We start from the raw sequence: 18,000 nt of genomic DNA on the forward strand, positions 1-18,000 counted from the left end.
TGTCAACATTTAATTTGTCCAAGTCAAGTTTTCCTTTTCTCAAGGTATACTAATATCAGTGAGATTTATGTAGCTACTGCACCATTACATTACACATTTGATTGGCACCTAGCTTTCATTGATACCCTTTAGTCTCGCGCAGCCGGACCACTATTTCTCCCAACGGCGCTTATCGATTAGAGATTATAAGCGCCGTGGGGAGAAATAGTGGTCTGGCTGCGCGAGACTAGATACCCTTCTAAAGTACCTTTTTAATTAGTACTATAGAAATCCCATGAGCTCACGTTAGTGTGTCCTACCCTCTGGGTGCAGATCTGGGTGCAGATCTGGGGTGCAAATGGCGAATTTTGGAGGACAACGCGGATCGTAAGCGCTACGAAATTAATTCAGCAAATTATTAAGGTGTAGCGATAAGCGCCGTGAAGAAAGGTTCTTTATCTTGTGATGGGTCGTAGCGCTCAGTCACAAAATTACCCTCGAATGTCACACAAATAAAAGTGCCACCAAATGGCTCCATAAATGTCTCCATGCCAGTGCAATAACAGTGCACAGCCAACGCACTTGTCTCTCTCTTCAGTGTGCACGTGATTCTAGAAAAGGGATCCCTAAATAACTCCATTGCGCCACTAGAACTTCGATCCTCCTCACTCCAAAAAATCTCACCAACTTCAAAAAGGTTGTGATCACGTGATAGATGCACACTGTACATACGTATGTTATATATGTACCCTTGTTCTATCATCTCATGCCAATATGTATGCTTTTTTGTTATACTGCTTTTAATAATATAGCACTAGTAATTCTGTTTTCTAGCTCAGTATTTGAACTTTCATTAGCTACAGTGGAAACAGTGAGGACACAGGCTTGAAAATGAGACACCTGTGGCATAGCTAATCTGGACACTTGGTAATGGCCCCAAAATGTCCCTTTAGGCACACGTAAACTGACACGGAAAATCAAATAATCAGGACACTTATGGTTGGTCTGGCCCAAGGTGTCCATAATACACATGCAGGTTTCACAATAGCTAAACTTTCAGTCTGACAAAATTTCCACAAACTAGACAATGTATAAATTTCATAATGACGCCAAAATTTGCCTTTAACAATCTAAATTTTACACTATTTGTAGGGGTTAATGTCTATAGCAACATCTCCAAGTTTTGAAAGGATAGCATAGCTAATTATATAGATCAAGTTTGCAGTTTTCCCCAGCCCATACATTGTCTATGGGAGGGGGAAACCAGTGCCCCTTCTGGACAGTTATATAGATAATTCATGGGAAAACCACGAATTCAAAAATGTCATATCTCATTGTATGTAGACATAGCTAAACGTCTAAATTATTCTGTCAAAGTTTTGCAATGATATAGACCATGAGATATTACATTTTGAAATTTTTGGCTTTCCCATATTGGCTATCTATGTTATAGCCCAGAAGGGGCAACTTTTGCCCCTCCCATTGAAAATATCTAACTTTCAAATGTCCATATCTCATGACCTGTATATCCATCCTTTTAAAAATTGGAGACATTACTTTAGACATTTGCACCTACAAATAACACAAAATTCAGGTTGCTATATATAGTGGCAAAGGTTTAAAATTCCTTATTATTCAATTCATCTATTAACATAATTATTCATTTAGAGATAAATTAAGTACAGTAGGACCTTCATTATCTGAACACCTGTGTGCCAGCTGAATCACAAGTGTTCAGATAAATGAATTTGTTCAGATAAATGTAGCCTATTGATTTATATACAGAGCTCTGTTGAACTACTCTAATAGAACATACAACTGTGACAAAATACTCTAATAGCACATACACCTGTTGACAAAATACTCTAATAGAACAGTCACCACTACTGTTCGGATAATCGAGGTCCTACTGTATTGAAAGGAGCATGTAGGTTGTCTGCTCAGCAGAGATTGAATCAGATGTTGCTGGTAACAGTACAGTGATGATAGCTAGTGTTACACAAATCATTGTTCTTCTTGTCTATACAGATGCAATGAAAATGATATGACAAATTGGTGATAGATTATGTTGTTGTTAAGTGAAGTCATTGTGTATGTAATGGTATGAGTTTCTTTTCGTGCAATATATTCTCTCATGCACTGTGGAACTCTTTTCATGCCATATACACATTTTCTTCCAATATACCTTTCTTAGTTTTATTACACTTGCATAAATTTCACTGAGCTTCTTTTAAGAGAGAGTTGATGATAATAAGCAGGGGCACAACAGTAGGTATCACATTGGTCAATATGTAGCTATAACTTGGAAGTACATGTGATGAATAATAGTATTAGATGAGAAGCGATACTGTAAATGTAATATACAGTTTTCAACCAAATGTTTTTAGTTATATAAATTCCTGCATGTAGGGCAGGTAGCTATCAGGGTTAATCTATGGTACTACTTAAGTACTAGTATATAATACTCAGCTAAGGTTCAAAGTTTCCGTGTATTACTTACTGCATTTAATATTGCAACTGACACAATATATTATTATTATGGAGAAAAAAAAGGCAAGTATTTTATTACAACACAAGTAACAAAAGTAACATCCTTTGCAGCTACTAAAATAAAGAGTAGCACACACCAAGCAAAATGAAAATAATACCAAACACCTGTACAAAAACCTACTTAACATGAATACTTATTTACGAGTGTGTTTCAGTAGATAGCGTCGAATGATGAAGACCACTAAAGTGGATAAAATACCAATTAAAAATCACTATTAGCTATATTATGTGGAACGTGGTATTACATTGTATACAGCATGAATACAAGTAAACATACGTACGTAGCAGGTGTACATATTATATAGACATTTTCATGGATAAAATTAATAATGTGGTCATCTTCTTAGGAACTTTTACACTGTATATTCACTATTATAGTCAGTACACATTCACCTGAGCACCCACCAAATATAGTAACATCAAAGAAGTGAACATGTGTTCACTCCTAATGTTTTTGTACTGGAACAAGCATGTTTTCATGTTGTAAACATGTTTGTGCACCTGAATCGTCCATACTAAATGTATGAGATATTTTTAAAGCCTCATAACTCACTTGTTCTTGCCTGTATCAAAGTGCCTTTTTGATTAACAGTTCTGGCATTTAAAGAGCTTCACAATGCTACAAAATGTTTGGGCAGCTGGACCATGTAACAAGAGTTAAGAAATGGTGAACGCGAACTGACTATAATGTGGAAAACTGTAAAGCATAAACGTGCATATTATTAGCTACCACTTTTTTTGTTATGTAACTGTTATACAAAGAGCTACATATATGTATACAGTCAGTAGGGCTGTACCGATACCGATGCTATATCAGTATTGCTACTGATATTACGAGTATTGGTATTGCTTAAATACAAGTCCATAATATATGCAGATGAGTAGTAGAAGTGTATGTTAGATCTTTTGGTGATTCTTCAAAACTGTAACTGATATTTGTTATTTTGAGCTATAGCATATTAGAGTATATTATAGATGGCTGCATGTGTTAATTTCCTATATCCAAAATACTTCCCAAAAATACAATCCTTTTATTTGTAGCTATACTTATGACTGTTCATAAAGTGTTTTTAAATCCGAACTTGAATTAGGCAACAAAATTAATATCAAATATTGGTATTGGCATTGGATGTAAAATGTGGTATCCGTACAGCCTTAGTATTCAATCACGCACAACCACTCATACCACTGCACAACAGAGATGAAATAATCATCCACTTCTTGTTGTTCCATAACCAATTCCACAACAAACGCCATATCCAAACATATACACTTAATTCTGTTGTGACAAATGCTAAATGTAAGTAAGTACTATAATTTATTTAAAGATTATACTCAATAATTGACTGTTCATTAGAGATGTGTGTATTTGCAAATTGAAAATTGTTCCTATTATGCTGGCATAATGCTTAATGCATAGGAGGTGGAAGGGTGCTACGGTTGGGGGTGCCCAAAATTTATGATGGTAATAGTAGGGGGTCTGGGGGCATGCCCTCCAGAAAATTAATTGTCAGGAGATTGAATTTGGAGGCATTTTTGGTGGTTTTAGCTGTAATCAAATACTAATACTTTTTAATACATGCTTGACTGTTGTATTAGGGTGACTGTTCTATTAGAGTATTTCGATCGTGATTGACAGGTTTCTGGAAGTTCATGTGACGACTATTGCACAATACAGCTTTGAGTTGGGGGTGCTCAGCACCTCCAGTAATATAGTTGGGGGTGTTCCAGCACCCCCAGCACCCCCTCTTCCCCCGCCTATGTAATGCTTTTGTTAGCTTAAAATTATGTGCACGTATACAATTGGCACAATTTATGGTTGCACCAGCTACAGTGGGGTATTGAATGCATGACAGTAACAACCCTTGATCTGCCACACTAAACATTCATAGTACTAACCATTGATAGTTATTATAGCATAATTAGTGAAGTTCTTGCCACTGTTATTCTTTACCACACACCGGTAGCTACCAGAATGAGCTGGGGTTAGATTAACAAGAGTGAGAGTGTGAGTGTTCTGTCCAGTAACATCAGATGGAACACTACCATCTTGTCTCTCCCAATAATATGACGTTGCTCCTTCTGCCTCACAAGCTAGTGATAAACATTCATCATCACTTGATATTGAGACTGTTTCACTGTTCGGATGAGCAATTATGGTAGGTTTTGTTCCTAAAAGAAACACACATAATATAAGCTCTTTAGGTATACATATCTGTAAAATCCTTACTTAATTCAGAAGTATTAGATGTGACACAATCTCCACACTCATTCTTAACCACACACTCATAGGTTCCACTATGATCCTCTGTCACACTAACAATAGTCAGAGTATTACTAGTCTCTCCATTAATATCTTCTTTATTGTGTCTCCACTGGTAAGTGAAGTTCTCCTTCCCTACACCACTCACTGTGGTAGTGAACTTGACAGTTTGCGTAACCTCTACACTTTGACTGGGTGGATCCACAGTCACCACTGGTAGACCTGTATATCAAAACATCCACTACTATATGTAGCTATAATACACAACATTCATACCAGTAACTGTTAGTTGAGCTGGGTCTGATGTGGCACTACCGCCGCCATTACTAATTGTACAAGTGTATGTGCTATCATCAGATGACTTCACATCTGAGATCACCAGGATATTGGTATTTATACCAGTGACTTTACTAGGAAATGATCCTGATCCAATTGTCCATTGATAATTTACATTGTAACCAGTAGCAGAGCATATGAATGTGGCAGTTTGTGTGAGACATACAGTTTGGGATGATGGTTGCGCTGAAAACTTTGGAGTGCCAACTGTAAGATACACAACACAGAGTAGTATATAAATATTATTATTGTAAGTACATATTCAGTGCAAGAAGCCCATTACTGTACTAGTTGGTTAGGAATTAGGCCATGCGGGCTTCTGTTTGCTAAAAGTATATAGCTACTAGTATATTAAAACTTATTTCAAAAATGAAGTAGGGATCCGAGCGATAAAAAGTAGTGAAACAAGAGATGAATTATGGTATTACAGCATAGCTCAGTGGGAAAATCCTACTTTGGCATGTTATAACAACCATTTTGTACAATGTCAAAGTCAGTGGCGGATACAGGGGGATGCAATGGTTTCAGCTGAAACCCCGTCTAAAAATAAGGCGTGCGCCCCAAATCAGTTTACGGAACAGGTGCAGGTGGTTAAAACTACCTAGTTTATAGACAAGCAGCCAAGTGTGCAATTTACATTTGCTATAATAATAGCTAATGAGCTAGTTAATCATTTGATGTCATTCTAGCATCACCCCTATTTTGAGTCAGAAAGCAGGCTCTTCTTATGCAATAAGTGCTTCTAAAAATAATAATTATTTTAAAGCTGATTATTGCAAATCTAAATTGCATTTTCTAAAGGCTTTGATGTAATGGTAAGATTTACAGGTCTTTGCAATTGAATTCATCACCTTTGCAACTGACTTTATCCCATTTGCAGTAGAATTTGTCACTTTTACAGTACAATTTGTCTTATTTGCAATTGAATTCATCAGTTTTGCAATTGAATTCGTCAGTTTTGCATTAGAATCCGTCATACTTGCACAAGAATTCATCATAATTATACTGACTGCAATAAACCAGCCACTCATTACAAGGTGGATTGTTTAGCCATGGAGAATATCACTTGAGACACTACAGGGTAACTGGAACTGGTCATATGTGAAGCCATTCGAGTTAATTAGCTTGTTCGCAAGTGACCAAACAATGGCATAGTGCAATTGTGAATGCTGCTGAAAAAACTGTAGCAGAAGAATTATTGCCTTATAAAGAGTTGTCTATATACAACAGTTGTACTTCAACAAGATCATGAAACAGCTGCTACATCTTGTTTTCATGTTCACTGCAGCTACCAATCTTGTTACAGATGAATTCTTGTGCAAACTCGACAAATTCCAATGCAAACAAACTCTACTGCAAACGGGATGAAGTCAATTGTAAAGGTGACAAATTCAATTGCAAACACCTGTAATAGTGAAACATTGCTGGAGAGTGATTATTTTTGTCATCAAATATTTATTAGCTATACAGCTAGCCACTACTGAGGTAGCTATAGCTAGCTATATTGAAGCTACCAGCAATTACCATAGTGGAACCCCTGTTTGTTGAAAGTCTGGATCTGCTATTCTGAAACATTCATTTCTAATGATAGGCCTAGGAGAACTGCTCAAAGTGAAATGAAATCAGGAATTTTCTGGATGCATGAAATCATACTACTACATTAATTTTATGCTGTGCCCAGTCATGCATGTAGGTTCATAAGTGCCACTTCTAGAGACTGATATTAAATGTTTCTTTCAACATGTGATCACTTACAATGTCTATTCAACAAGTTCAGCACCAAATAAAACTAAAATGTGACCCAGTCTGGGAAAACCGGGCTTATCACCTATTTTAAAAGTTCCATCTATCTCACTAACATCAATGTCATCAGTTACCAGAGGTCATTCACAACGTTTCAGAATCCCACAAGCAAGAATTAACTCGTACTTATTTTCCTTTTTACCATCCACTATTAAATTATGGAACACTTTGCCAGAAGATGTGGTCAATCAGCCATCTATAAACTGTTTTAAGGACATTTTGTTAAATCATCTGAATTTACTTTGATTTTGTTTTGTATCTGTGTTATACTCCTTGATGGAGTCCTACACAGTAATAAATAAATAAATAAATAAATAAAAGTATCGAGAAATGCCGGTTTTAAGTATTTAGTGTGTTGTAGCTTGCAAATGGTTGAAGCTATGTGTACCAAATTCTCACATGTTTTACACCAATTCCTTACCTTCCACAGCATCCACTGTGCAAGTAGCCAACAACTAAGTTTCCCACCATTTTAGATAGTTTTTAAACCGAGGTTGACTGTATCAGGCGAGCTGCAAAATGGGTGGGAGGCGGGGGGCCTGGAAGGTGGGCAAGATGGTGTTCAAAAATTGAAAAGGAAGGCGTGGGGATGAATTAGGCCAAGTTTTGGGCCATTGAGGTCTCAAAATAGGCTAAAATGAAAGGAAATTCACAGCAGAGGTACTTATTCAACACCGCAGAGCTGTACATCCACATACAGTCATCCCCACGCCAACAAGAACTCCATTAAGGCCCCACACCACACATACAGATCGCCACTGGGCTTGGGAAAAGCAGCCAGCAAAACCAGACCACTCAAGTCTAGCTGATTTTGATTGTGGAATTAGATAGTTTATTCATGTAGCTTTGTGTCCTGGGTGAAAAATCGAATCTGCTGACATGGGCGATAATACCGGTTTTGTCAGACTGGGTCACAAATGTCAAAATTTTTCTGTATGTGTGTGTGTGTGTGTGTGTGTGTGGGAGAGGGGGCATTTGGTTGGTTTGCTCTCTGAATGTCAGCTTTTAGAATTGCCACTGCTAGAGTTGGATAATGAAATAACACCATGCAGTAATTCTTAATCACAAAAGGTATTACCAAATTCAATTTCAGAAGCCAATTTTTGAAGATTTTCCTGTGGGGGATGCCCCCAGACCCCCCAAGTGTGCTTCGCATACTTGTTGAGTGACTTCCACTAATGCCCATGTGAGAATATCCCAGATGTAAAAACCTGAAAGCCCCTCTGAGAATTTCTAGATCCATCACTGAAAGTAGGGATTTCCCACCAAGCTATGCTCTATAATATCTCTTGTTTCACTACTTTTTATCGGTTGGACCCCTACTTCATTTAAAATTATATATACTAGTTTGCTTGGTTTTTATTATAGCATAATAGCTATACACATGTGTCTGTTCTATTAGGGTGACTGCTATATTAGAGTATCTCGAGTCAGCCTTGAGGTTGTGTTTCTATTTCATACTCTAGCATTATGAATACAGCTAGACCTACAATAACAGAATGCATCATCGCAATCTAGTACATAGACTGTTAAGAGGTATGGTCTTGATGCTTGATCGTTATTAATCAACCAAGATTATGTTAATAGGCATGGAATTGCACCTATACTGAAGATACAGGTATCTACCAAGCATAAGCACTTAAATAAGTTGTAGCATCTAAATATGCTGCTCAAGGAAAGTGTTGATAGGGAAAATTAATGCCTCAATATGGTTTCATTGCATGAAGAAGAATGAAGACTGACCTCATTGAAGATAAAGGAAAGACAAGGCGCAAAGGGCAAACACTTGTCGGAACTATGCCACTAGTGAGTTTTGTTATTGTGGCATAAAATGGTGGCTGTGTGCTACTTTGTTCGGCCTCCAGCCTTGCAGCAAGCAGGCAGGCAGGCAGGCAGGCAGGCAGGCAGGCAGGCAGGCAGGCAGGCAGGCAGGCAGGCAGGCAGGAGTGAAAACTATCTTGCTCATTAAGTAGCTCTCTCCCCCCCCGCTCACGCACACACGCACGCACACACACAATTAATCCTACCACTGTAGTTCAAATATTCTTGTCGATGTGCACGGTGTGTATTCTGGTGGTACCTGTATAATTATGATCTTCATTGAATGATGGCATTCTAACCTAGAGAACAGCATAACTGACTTCAGATATAGTATTGAGGTGGTAGATGTATCTTAATAAGTAGCTGTGTGCTGGGTAAAACATTTTCATGGTATCCACAAATACAAGTACACCAAAAAATTGGAATTTTCAACTAGAGCAGGGACCATAGCACATCGATAAAAAGTACTGAAACAAGTTGGAGTAGTCCATGATATTAAATCGCAGTAAAACAATAAAAAGTGTTATATCCCTACTGTGCTCAAGATACCATAACGGAAATGCACAGTAGGGATATAACGTTTCTTATTGTTTTACTGTGATTTAATATCATGGACTGACTACTCCAACTTGTTTCAGTACTTTTTATCGATGTGATATGGTTCCTACTCTAGTTGAAAATTCCAAATTTTTGGTGTACTTGTTCATTGACTTGTTTTGTAAATAAATATTATGACTGGCGAACCCACACATACCACATCTGGAATGGCGCCGCACGCCCCAGCTATGTTAATTATCATCTGAAAAGTGAAGTATCCATTATGTTCTGCTGTCAGCTTTGTTCAACCCATTACACAGCATTTTGAACCAAGAACTGTTTGAAAAGCACCTCTGCAATCCCTGCATATCAAAAGAAATGGTGCCGCGCACCCCAGTTGTATTGATTATTGCTCGGATAAAAAGTGAAGTATCCATTACGCTTCGTTGTTGGCTATGCTCAACCCGTTACACAGCACTACAAATCAAGAACCGTTCGAAAAGCACCTCTACTAACAAAATAGTCACTATGAAAAATACGGATGATTTCCGTTACGAAGGGAAGCCATCACATACTACCACCAAATTGATACTTTTCACTGTCAGCAAAGATGAATGGGACACAAAGAAGGACACTGGTAAGTCCATGAAGAATACATTGTATGTACTGCGGTATGCCAAAAGGCAACTCTCGGCCGAAGCGACATCGAACAGTGAAAAAATCAAGCTCATAGCCTTAGTCGTTATTGAGTTACACTTGTCTGAAGGTATCAGTCAGTTACTTAGTCAGTCAGTAGAAAATTCCGTTACATAAAATTTTAAAAATTCTGTAGCAACTTGTTGAAAGCATTTCGGGTCGATCTGAAAGCTTGTTTGGGCTTAGCTTTACCTAACCAATACTGCCTCATCATCACCAGGGGAAATTGAGGCTGTTTTTAGGGTTATGTTATTTCGTGGGCCACGCCCACTCCTTTGTGGTTCCTACTATACTGTATTGTACTGTATGATATAGCAAGTTTATTGTACAACAAAATTATCTTGAAAGAAAGCATATGCAAACTACACTAGTGTGTGAAGTATGAACAATTATTAAGAAAAATAGCTGAGTTTTGTTGACCAACCCTTTGCTTGTAAACAGTAGTGAATAGTAAGCCAAGAAAGTAAAAGAACTTATGCTTAATAATTTAAAAATTAGTTGCTTTTGATGCATCAATCAAGTTCTAATTAAAACTTTTGGCACTTTATTTTCAAGATAAAACATACATATAAGAAACCAAAACTAACCATTGATAGCGATTGTCGCATAATTTGAGATGTTGCTGTCACATTCACAGCCCACAACACATCGGTAGTTACCAGCATGAAATGGTGTTAGATTAACAAGAGTGAGAGTATTACTGTTCACTCCAATGGCATCAGATGGAATACTACTGCCATCTTCTTTCTCCCAACAATATGATGTTGCTCCTTCTGCTTCACAAGCTAGTGACAGGCATTCATTATTGCTTGCTAATGGGACTGTTTCACTGTGTGGATGAGCAATTATGGTAGGCTTTGTTCCTAAAATAAACACACATATAAGCTCTTTGGATTTACATACACATCCGTATATTCCTTTACTTAATTCAGAAGTATTAGAAGTTACACAATCTCCAAACTCATTCTTAACCACACACTCATAGGTTCCACTATGATCTTCTGTCACACTAACGATAGTCAGAGTATCACTAGTCTCTCCATTAATATCTTCTTTATTGTGTCTCCACTGGTAAGTGAAGTTCTCCTTCCCCACACCACTCACTGTGGCAGTGAACTTGACAGTGTGTGTAACCTCTACACTTTGACTGGGTGGATCCACAGTCACATTTGGGACACCTGTACACCAAAATATTCATCATTACAATAGGTACAGGTTTGAGTATAATACTATAGTTTACAATTTACCCATTAATGCCTTTTGGAATTGTACAAGCAAATTAGCCTATTATAGAGTACAAGTTGTATCTTAGGAATCATGAAGGTTTGTTTCCATGAAAGAATATTCATATTGACAATGAGAAACCTGCAGACAGGCTGGCTGTGGTAGCATGCCTGGTATCCTGAAATTGTTTTCCAAAAGTGTGTCACTGCCCACTTTCCATGAATGTGACAAAATGTTTTATGCCAGTACATGAGAATACTAAACTTTTGCAATTGTAAGTTTTGCTTTGAGGTGGCTTATTTGTACAGTTAGAAATACAGATGTAATGAGCTTCTGAAGGACCTCTCCAACAGGCATGCAGGCAGTAATGTACATAATGCAGTGTCTATATATGCAGTAATCAGCTTTTCCACCTACGTACCTTAATGCATATTAGCTATGCATCAACAACTATTACAAGAACCAACATTAAAATTGTATATTATGTGTAGTGTATAGCTCAGTATATAGTTGTCTTAGCTGACATTCAACTACCTGACTACTCCATTGGAGTTACTGACTGTTCTATTAGAGTAGATCGTGACATTTTTCACAGGCAAGGATGATACTTTGGCATAACAATTCTGCCTGCTATGCCAACATTATGCTTAACATTTTAGGCACCTACTATATGCTTATAATTATTCCAGCATAATTGGTGGGTGCCTACAGGAACCAGGCAACTTCATACTTGTTAATATTACATTTGTAAAAAAGATAATTTTGGGGCTGTTATATTACAGAGCAGATAGTGTGGTTGCTACATACATATGTTATGTTTGTAAAAGGCTTGTATATCTTGATTTCTTTTTATACTATTTGTTTGGTGAGATAAGGTCAGTTCCGTAGACCACATTGTGTTCATGGTTGAACATGTGCCACAGCTTCCTTCATGCTAGGAACATGCTACATTATCAATCCTGTTCAAAGTTTTGTGTTTTCCCATACTAATGTACCAGCTAGCCAATGAAATCAAATCCACCAAATTTTGGTGGATTACAGACTGACCAATGATGTCACAAATATAGAGAGGGGGCAAGATAGCAATCTGGCCATGTGAGACTAATTAGTTGAACCTTTATGATTAAAAAAAAAGGGGTTTAACCCTCCAACACTTTTACCAATCTGTACAAAAGTTAGACTTTTAATATACAGTAATACGCTCTTACTACCCTCTTAATTGACAAAGCATGCAAAATTCTTTAAAAGTGTAAGAAGATGAAAATTAAGAAAAATCATACAAAGAAACTAAAGCAAACTTTGAAGGTGTAAATCTCAGTGATGAAACTTTGAACAGGTGGTGCCTTATCCTGAATGATGGAGTTTACACAGCAAAATGGTAAGTTTTGGAACTCCTAAATTACAGATGCATGAAATGATGTTTCCTTCCTGCTAGTCTGTTGAGCACCTGAATTTGTTTTCTTAGCTGAACAATAGGGCTGGAGATTATATCGATTAGAGTCAGGTTGTTTTATATACCAGCAATGTATTTGTACATACATTTTGCTGTGTTAAAGTCTGGACATCGTGATGTTGTGATATTACATGTAAATAAATTCAAAATGGTGCACATACTATTGTGGAAGAGCTTGATCTGGAAAACAAGCCTTCTGATACAGTTCATTGTGTAAATAAATCTTACTACTGAAAATGCTTACCTGTTACAAACTGTTGAATTTCTAAGGACACTATTATTCAGTATACTGTTTGTATTGAACTATAGCTGGTCTGATCAGTTGTATACAATTTCGCCTTGTTTTGGAATTTATACAAAGTTGTGCATGTATGATGCGTGTAAAGATATAACATCGTGATTGTTATCATAACCATGATATGTTGCATTCTACAAGTGAAGGTAGCAAATTGCTTTACCCTACTGAACAACACACTGTTAATATGTGACTTAATACATACATGTGTATGTGCATACAAACTTTATGTTATGTCATATTATTCCATTATAATGGATATATGACACACACAAGACTACATACATGAATCATACTTACTTATTCCCAAGTTTTCTTTGATTTCGCGGGCTAGTGATTGCCCATTTCCCCCAAACACTTCCATCACATTGAGCAGCCTGATGAAATAGACGTCAACATGACGTTCAACTATGTAGTCCAAAAAATATGATGCTTTGTCTACTTTTGTTTGCTTAGCCTGCATAGTGGCTTTGTGGTTACCAACAAAAAAATTGCTTTTTTCTAACATTGCCACAAAAATGAGATCATCCATTGGTAAGGAGCTGACAAGTCTCACTTGATATTCTTTCAAGGCTTCTGCTAATGAAGCACCAGCCATTGCTTCCTCTACAATAAATTAATTATTTTAACAAAACTTCTGATCACACACACACACACACACGCACGCACGCACACACGCACGCACGCACGCACGTCCGCACGCACACACACCACCCAGTACAATATAGTACTGTATAGTGTGGACCATAAATTTTGGGGTTCCACTGAAACAATGTTGGGAGGGAAACCACCCACATTTATCCTTCAAGCCCAAACTTGTCTTCAGAGTAACCTGAAACACTTTCTACAGAATTTAAAATGAAACTTACTGAAGTTTAAGACAAGCATAACTTGACTGGCTTAATTTTTTCACTATTCAACATTGCTTGGGTCCAAAATGTGCACTTTTCACCTGACAACAGCATGCATCATGGACTTACCTTGGTCCTCCTTTGTACCTTTTTCTTGCACAAGATGTCAATTTGCAGTGTTTGGGGTAATGTAACGCGTTACATAATAATTATTACTTTTGTGGTAACAAAGTAATATAACGAAATACGCTATAAAAACTGGTAATATAACTCAAGTTACTTTACTTTCAAATGTAGCACGTTGCCTAAGTAATGAAGTTACTGTAATGAGTGTAATATTAGCTATGTAATATTATTACTACAAGTAACGAAGTTACTAATCTTGTTAGTAATCCACTGAGTAACGTGTAGCCACAACGAAGTAATGAAGCCTACTGAATGAAGCTTATTCACCAGCCTCGTACTTATAACCAAGATTTGCACATTGTCCAACAACGCAATCATGTCAGCTTAAGGCTGTGTAATATAATATGTAATATTATTATAGTTACTTTATTATTTATATGGGTATTATGTAACTGTAACTAAATAGTTCAGTTGTAATAATATGTAATATGTAACAAGTTACTATTAAAAAGTAATTGCCCCAACACTGTCAAATTTTGTAGCAGCATATCAATGGCTTTGTGAGTTGTCAATCATTATACAGTACGGTAGTACGGTACTAGTAGCATATATTAGGGATCATAGTGATTTGGGCTTTCTTGCCCAGCCCCAACTTTCTTTTGTAACAGCTTGGCAATATTGATTTTGTAGGCATAGTCAAGTCCATAAATGTATTCAGTGCGACCCTAAACCCTTCCAACAAATTTCTATTAATTATTCTGTTTAACAGAATTTTATCCTTAACTGACTGATAACTAACTGACTGACTGACTGACTGACTGACTGACTGACTGACTGACTGACTGACTGACTGACTGACTGACTGACTGACTGACTGACTGACTGACTGACTGACTGACTGACTGACTGACTGACTGACTGACTGACTGACTGACTTACTGACTGATCATGACCGACTGATGCCCCCAGCCAAGCATAACTCAACAATGGATAAGGCTACAGGCTTGATTTCTTCACTGATTGACATTGCTTCTTCCCAAGACATGCCTTTTGCCAACCACAGTATGTGCAATACACAAATCATGGACTTCCCTTTGTCCTCATTTGTGCCCCAGTTCCTTTTGCTGACAATGCAAAGTGTTAATTTGTGATAATGCAATAAGGCTTCCCTGTGGCTGCTATCTATTAGTATTAAATTGTGCTATCACTTGTTTTCAAGGGATTTTCAACAATCCTTTTAATATGTCTAAAAGATAAATATGGACTCTCCTATTTCTATTGCTTGTCGTCTACTTTCATTCACATATCTTCTTACACTTTTAGTACATGTTAAATACTTACCTATTCTTGAACAACTGATTAACCCAATTCTTTCCTTGATTTTACCAGCAAGTGTTGTGATAGGCTCTCCATAAACTTCCATCACAGAGAGAAGTTTTACAAACAACACATCAATATCATGCCCAACGATGTCATCTAGAAAATACTGTGCTTTTTCAACTTCTGTACATTGTGCCTGCATAGCGGCCTTTTGGTTTCCACTGAAAAAATTATTTTTCTTCAGCAGTGCTACAAATACAGCATCGTTCATTGGAAGCTTTTGCAGCAGTTCATCTTGATAATCTATAAATGCCTCTGCTGGTAATGTTTTAGCCACTGCACGATCTAAAATAAATTAGAAATAAATGAAAGAACTTGAATGACAAAACGATAAGAAACAAAAACCCCACACACTATCATGATAACTTTGGGTGTATAGGGCTACACGGTTATGGTAAATTAATAAAACATACGGCAATATTTAAGTTGCTACATAGGTATAGCCGCATGTGATAGCAGAGAAGTGCTGGCATATATACAACATAAAAGTCTGTGAAATTTTATGTAGTAAAATTTAGGGAAAACACTATACCCATCATCTGTTCACAGTGAATGGACTGAGACCTGCATAGCCTGTTTCAGTCACGGCTCATGGGATATGATTGATTAATTAAATTCCCGTAATTTATTTGCCATATAGCTGCTGTACAAATCAAATTTCTTGCTGTTCCAACTGTCTAGTGATATAATTCCAAGACTACATAATTATACAGTACCACTCAAATGCAATGTTGTTTCGTGCAAGCGTGAGTGATCAAAAACTTGCTAATTGGCACCGTTTTGTTCGCAAGTATTCATCCTTCAACTCAGGGATGTAGACCCATGAATGAAACAAGTGCAACACCTTTTAATTAGCAAGTTTTTTAATCACTTGAACTTGCGCAAAATGACATTGCATTTGAGCAGTACCATATATAAAGTTGAAATGCTGTCCATCTGTCTATCTATCCATCACATAGTGCTAGTTCACCAGAGTCTGAGTATCTTGACATGCTTGAAATGAAGCACTCACCATCCATGTGGTAAGGTATGCACACACTACTGTGCATAAATATAAAACTATGAACTCTTGCTACTGCAGTTGTCTTACCTTATACAGCAACACACAATTCTGTTGGAGTACCTGTATGTTTCAGTGCATTTCAGTGTACTTTAAAAAGTCATACTACCATCCATGCTGTAGGGCATGAATGGTACTAATGTTTAATGCTTGGTTGTCATTGCATTAATTTATGAATTTTAGTTAATGTGGAAATGGTCCTGCACATAAGCAATGGTAGTTTTGACAGAAATCCCCTTTTAATTTACCTCAATGGCAGCTTCACTATTGTTGTATTGACAATTTGTCGTAGCAAAACAACTGTACACCACCTTATTTTAGTAGCATTCACACAATTGCATTGAACTACTTTGATTATAACTATTAAATCCTCAGCACCATTTTACTTTTCACCTCCCACTGCATTAACAACGATAGAAATACTCGAATAGAGTAGTAACTACTCTAATAGAGCAATCAAAGCTGCATCTTAGTCGCAAGTTTTGCTCTACAATTAGCCACATAGTATTTAAAGCATTGTGATTGATAACTCCTAAAATCAAATATCAGATCTTAAAAAAATTCTGAGATGTCGTCAGATGCTTGCCACATTAGGTCAATACCAATGCTAGGTCAATACCAATGGTCAAAACTTTGGCAGTCTCCTCCTTTAGATAACAGAAAAACAATAATATTGGAAACCAAGGAATGCGAGAACCTAGCAAGATATCATTTAGTCAGACACATTTTACACACATACAAATAAATTGTACAACACACTCTTTGTAGTTTCACACTGGCATGCTTTCTTTAACTTACTTGTCACTATCAATTTAGCATTAAATTCACCATAATCCCCATACTCATTTTTAGCCACACACTCATAGGTTCCACTATGATCCTCTGTCACACTAAAAATAGTCAGAGTATCACTAGTCTCTCCATTAATATCTTCTCCACTGTGCCTCCACTGGTAAGTGAAGTTCTCCTTCCCTACACCACTCACTGTGGCAGTAAACTTGACAGTTTGTGTAACCTCTACACTTTGACTGGGTGGATCCACAGTCACTACTGGTAGACCTGTATATCAAAATATCAATTATTACATAGCCAACATGGAATACACAACATTCATACCAGTAACAGTTAGTTGGGCTGGATCTGATGTGACACTACCGCCATCATTACTAATTGTACAAGTGTATGTGCTATTATCATCAGATGACCTCACATCTGGGATCACCAGGGTATTGGTGTTTATACTAGTAACTTTACTAGGAAATGATCCTGATCCAATTGTCCATTGATAATTTACATTGTAACCAGTAGCAGAACATGTGAATCTGGCAGTTTGCATGAGGTATACATTTTGTGATGATAGTTGAACTGAAAACTTTGGAGCTTCAACTGAAACGTACACAACAAAGAATACAAACATTATAATGTTATTTACACCATTATAATGTTATTTACACCAGTTAGGTAACAGGGGAAAATCCAGGGGGGGTTCAAGGGGTTTCATGGAACCCCCTTTTGGAAGAGCTCTAGAATTACTTGATAAGCTGCTGAAAAGTTTTTCTTACACTCAGTAAACCAAATTCAGCTTATCTTTCAAAGAAATATGTAGCTATTTATTGCAAACACTCA

General features: G+C 37.1%; 1 protein-coding gene across 5 annotated transcripts in view; it reads right to left on the bottom strand.

Moving 5' to 3' along the window:
- Positions 1 to 2,483: 2,483 nt before the first annotated feature.
- The window catches only part of LOC136250490 (basement membrane-specific heparan sulfate proteoglycan core protein-like), a 36,747-nt gene continuing 21,230 nt past the window's right edge, over positions 2,484 to 18,000 (bottom strand). For 3 of the 5 annotated variants that reach the window (XM_066042696.1, XM_066042695.1, XM_066042699.1), the window contains 11 exons: positions 17,491 to 17,760; positions 17,173 to 17,433; positions 15,276 to 15,599; positions 13,258 to 13,563; positions 10,909 to 11,163; positions 10,573 to 10,848; positions 5,069 to 5,335; positions 4,760 to 5,014; positions 4,429 to 4,701; positions 3,716 to 3,823; positions 2,484 to 2,710 (listed from right to left, as the gene is read on the bottom strand). In XM_066042696.1, coding sequence (XP_065898768.1) covers positions 2,664 to 2,710; positions 3,716 to 3,823; positions 4,429 to 4,701; positions 4,760 to 5,014; positions 5,069 to 5,335; positions 10,573 to 10,848; positions 10,909 to 11,163; positions 13,258 to 13,563; positions 15,276 to 15,599; positions 17,173 to 17,433; positions 17,491 to 17,760 — 2,642 coding nt within the window. In that variant the 3' untranslated portion in view covers positions 2,484 to 2,663. The remainder of the gene's footprint in view (positions 2,711 to 3,715; positions 3,824 to 4,428; positions 4,702 to 4,759; positions 5,015 to 5,068; positions 5,336 to 10,572; positions 10,849 to 10,908; positions 11,164 to 13,257; positions 13,564 to 15,275; positions 15,600 to 17,172; positions 17,434 to 17,490; positions 17,761 to 18,000) is intronic. The other 2 variants (XM_066042697.1, XM_066042698.1) reach the window with 2 other exon arrangements.

This window comes from Dysidea avara, chromosome 3 (genome assembly GCF_963678975.1).
Source record: "Dysidea avara chromosome 3, odDysAvar1.4, whole genome shotgun sequence".
Lineage (NCBI taxonomy): Eukaryota > Metazoa > Porifera > Demospongiae > Dictyoceratida > Dysideidae > Dysidea > Dysidea avara.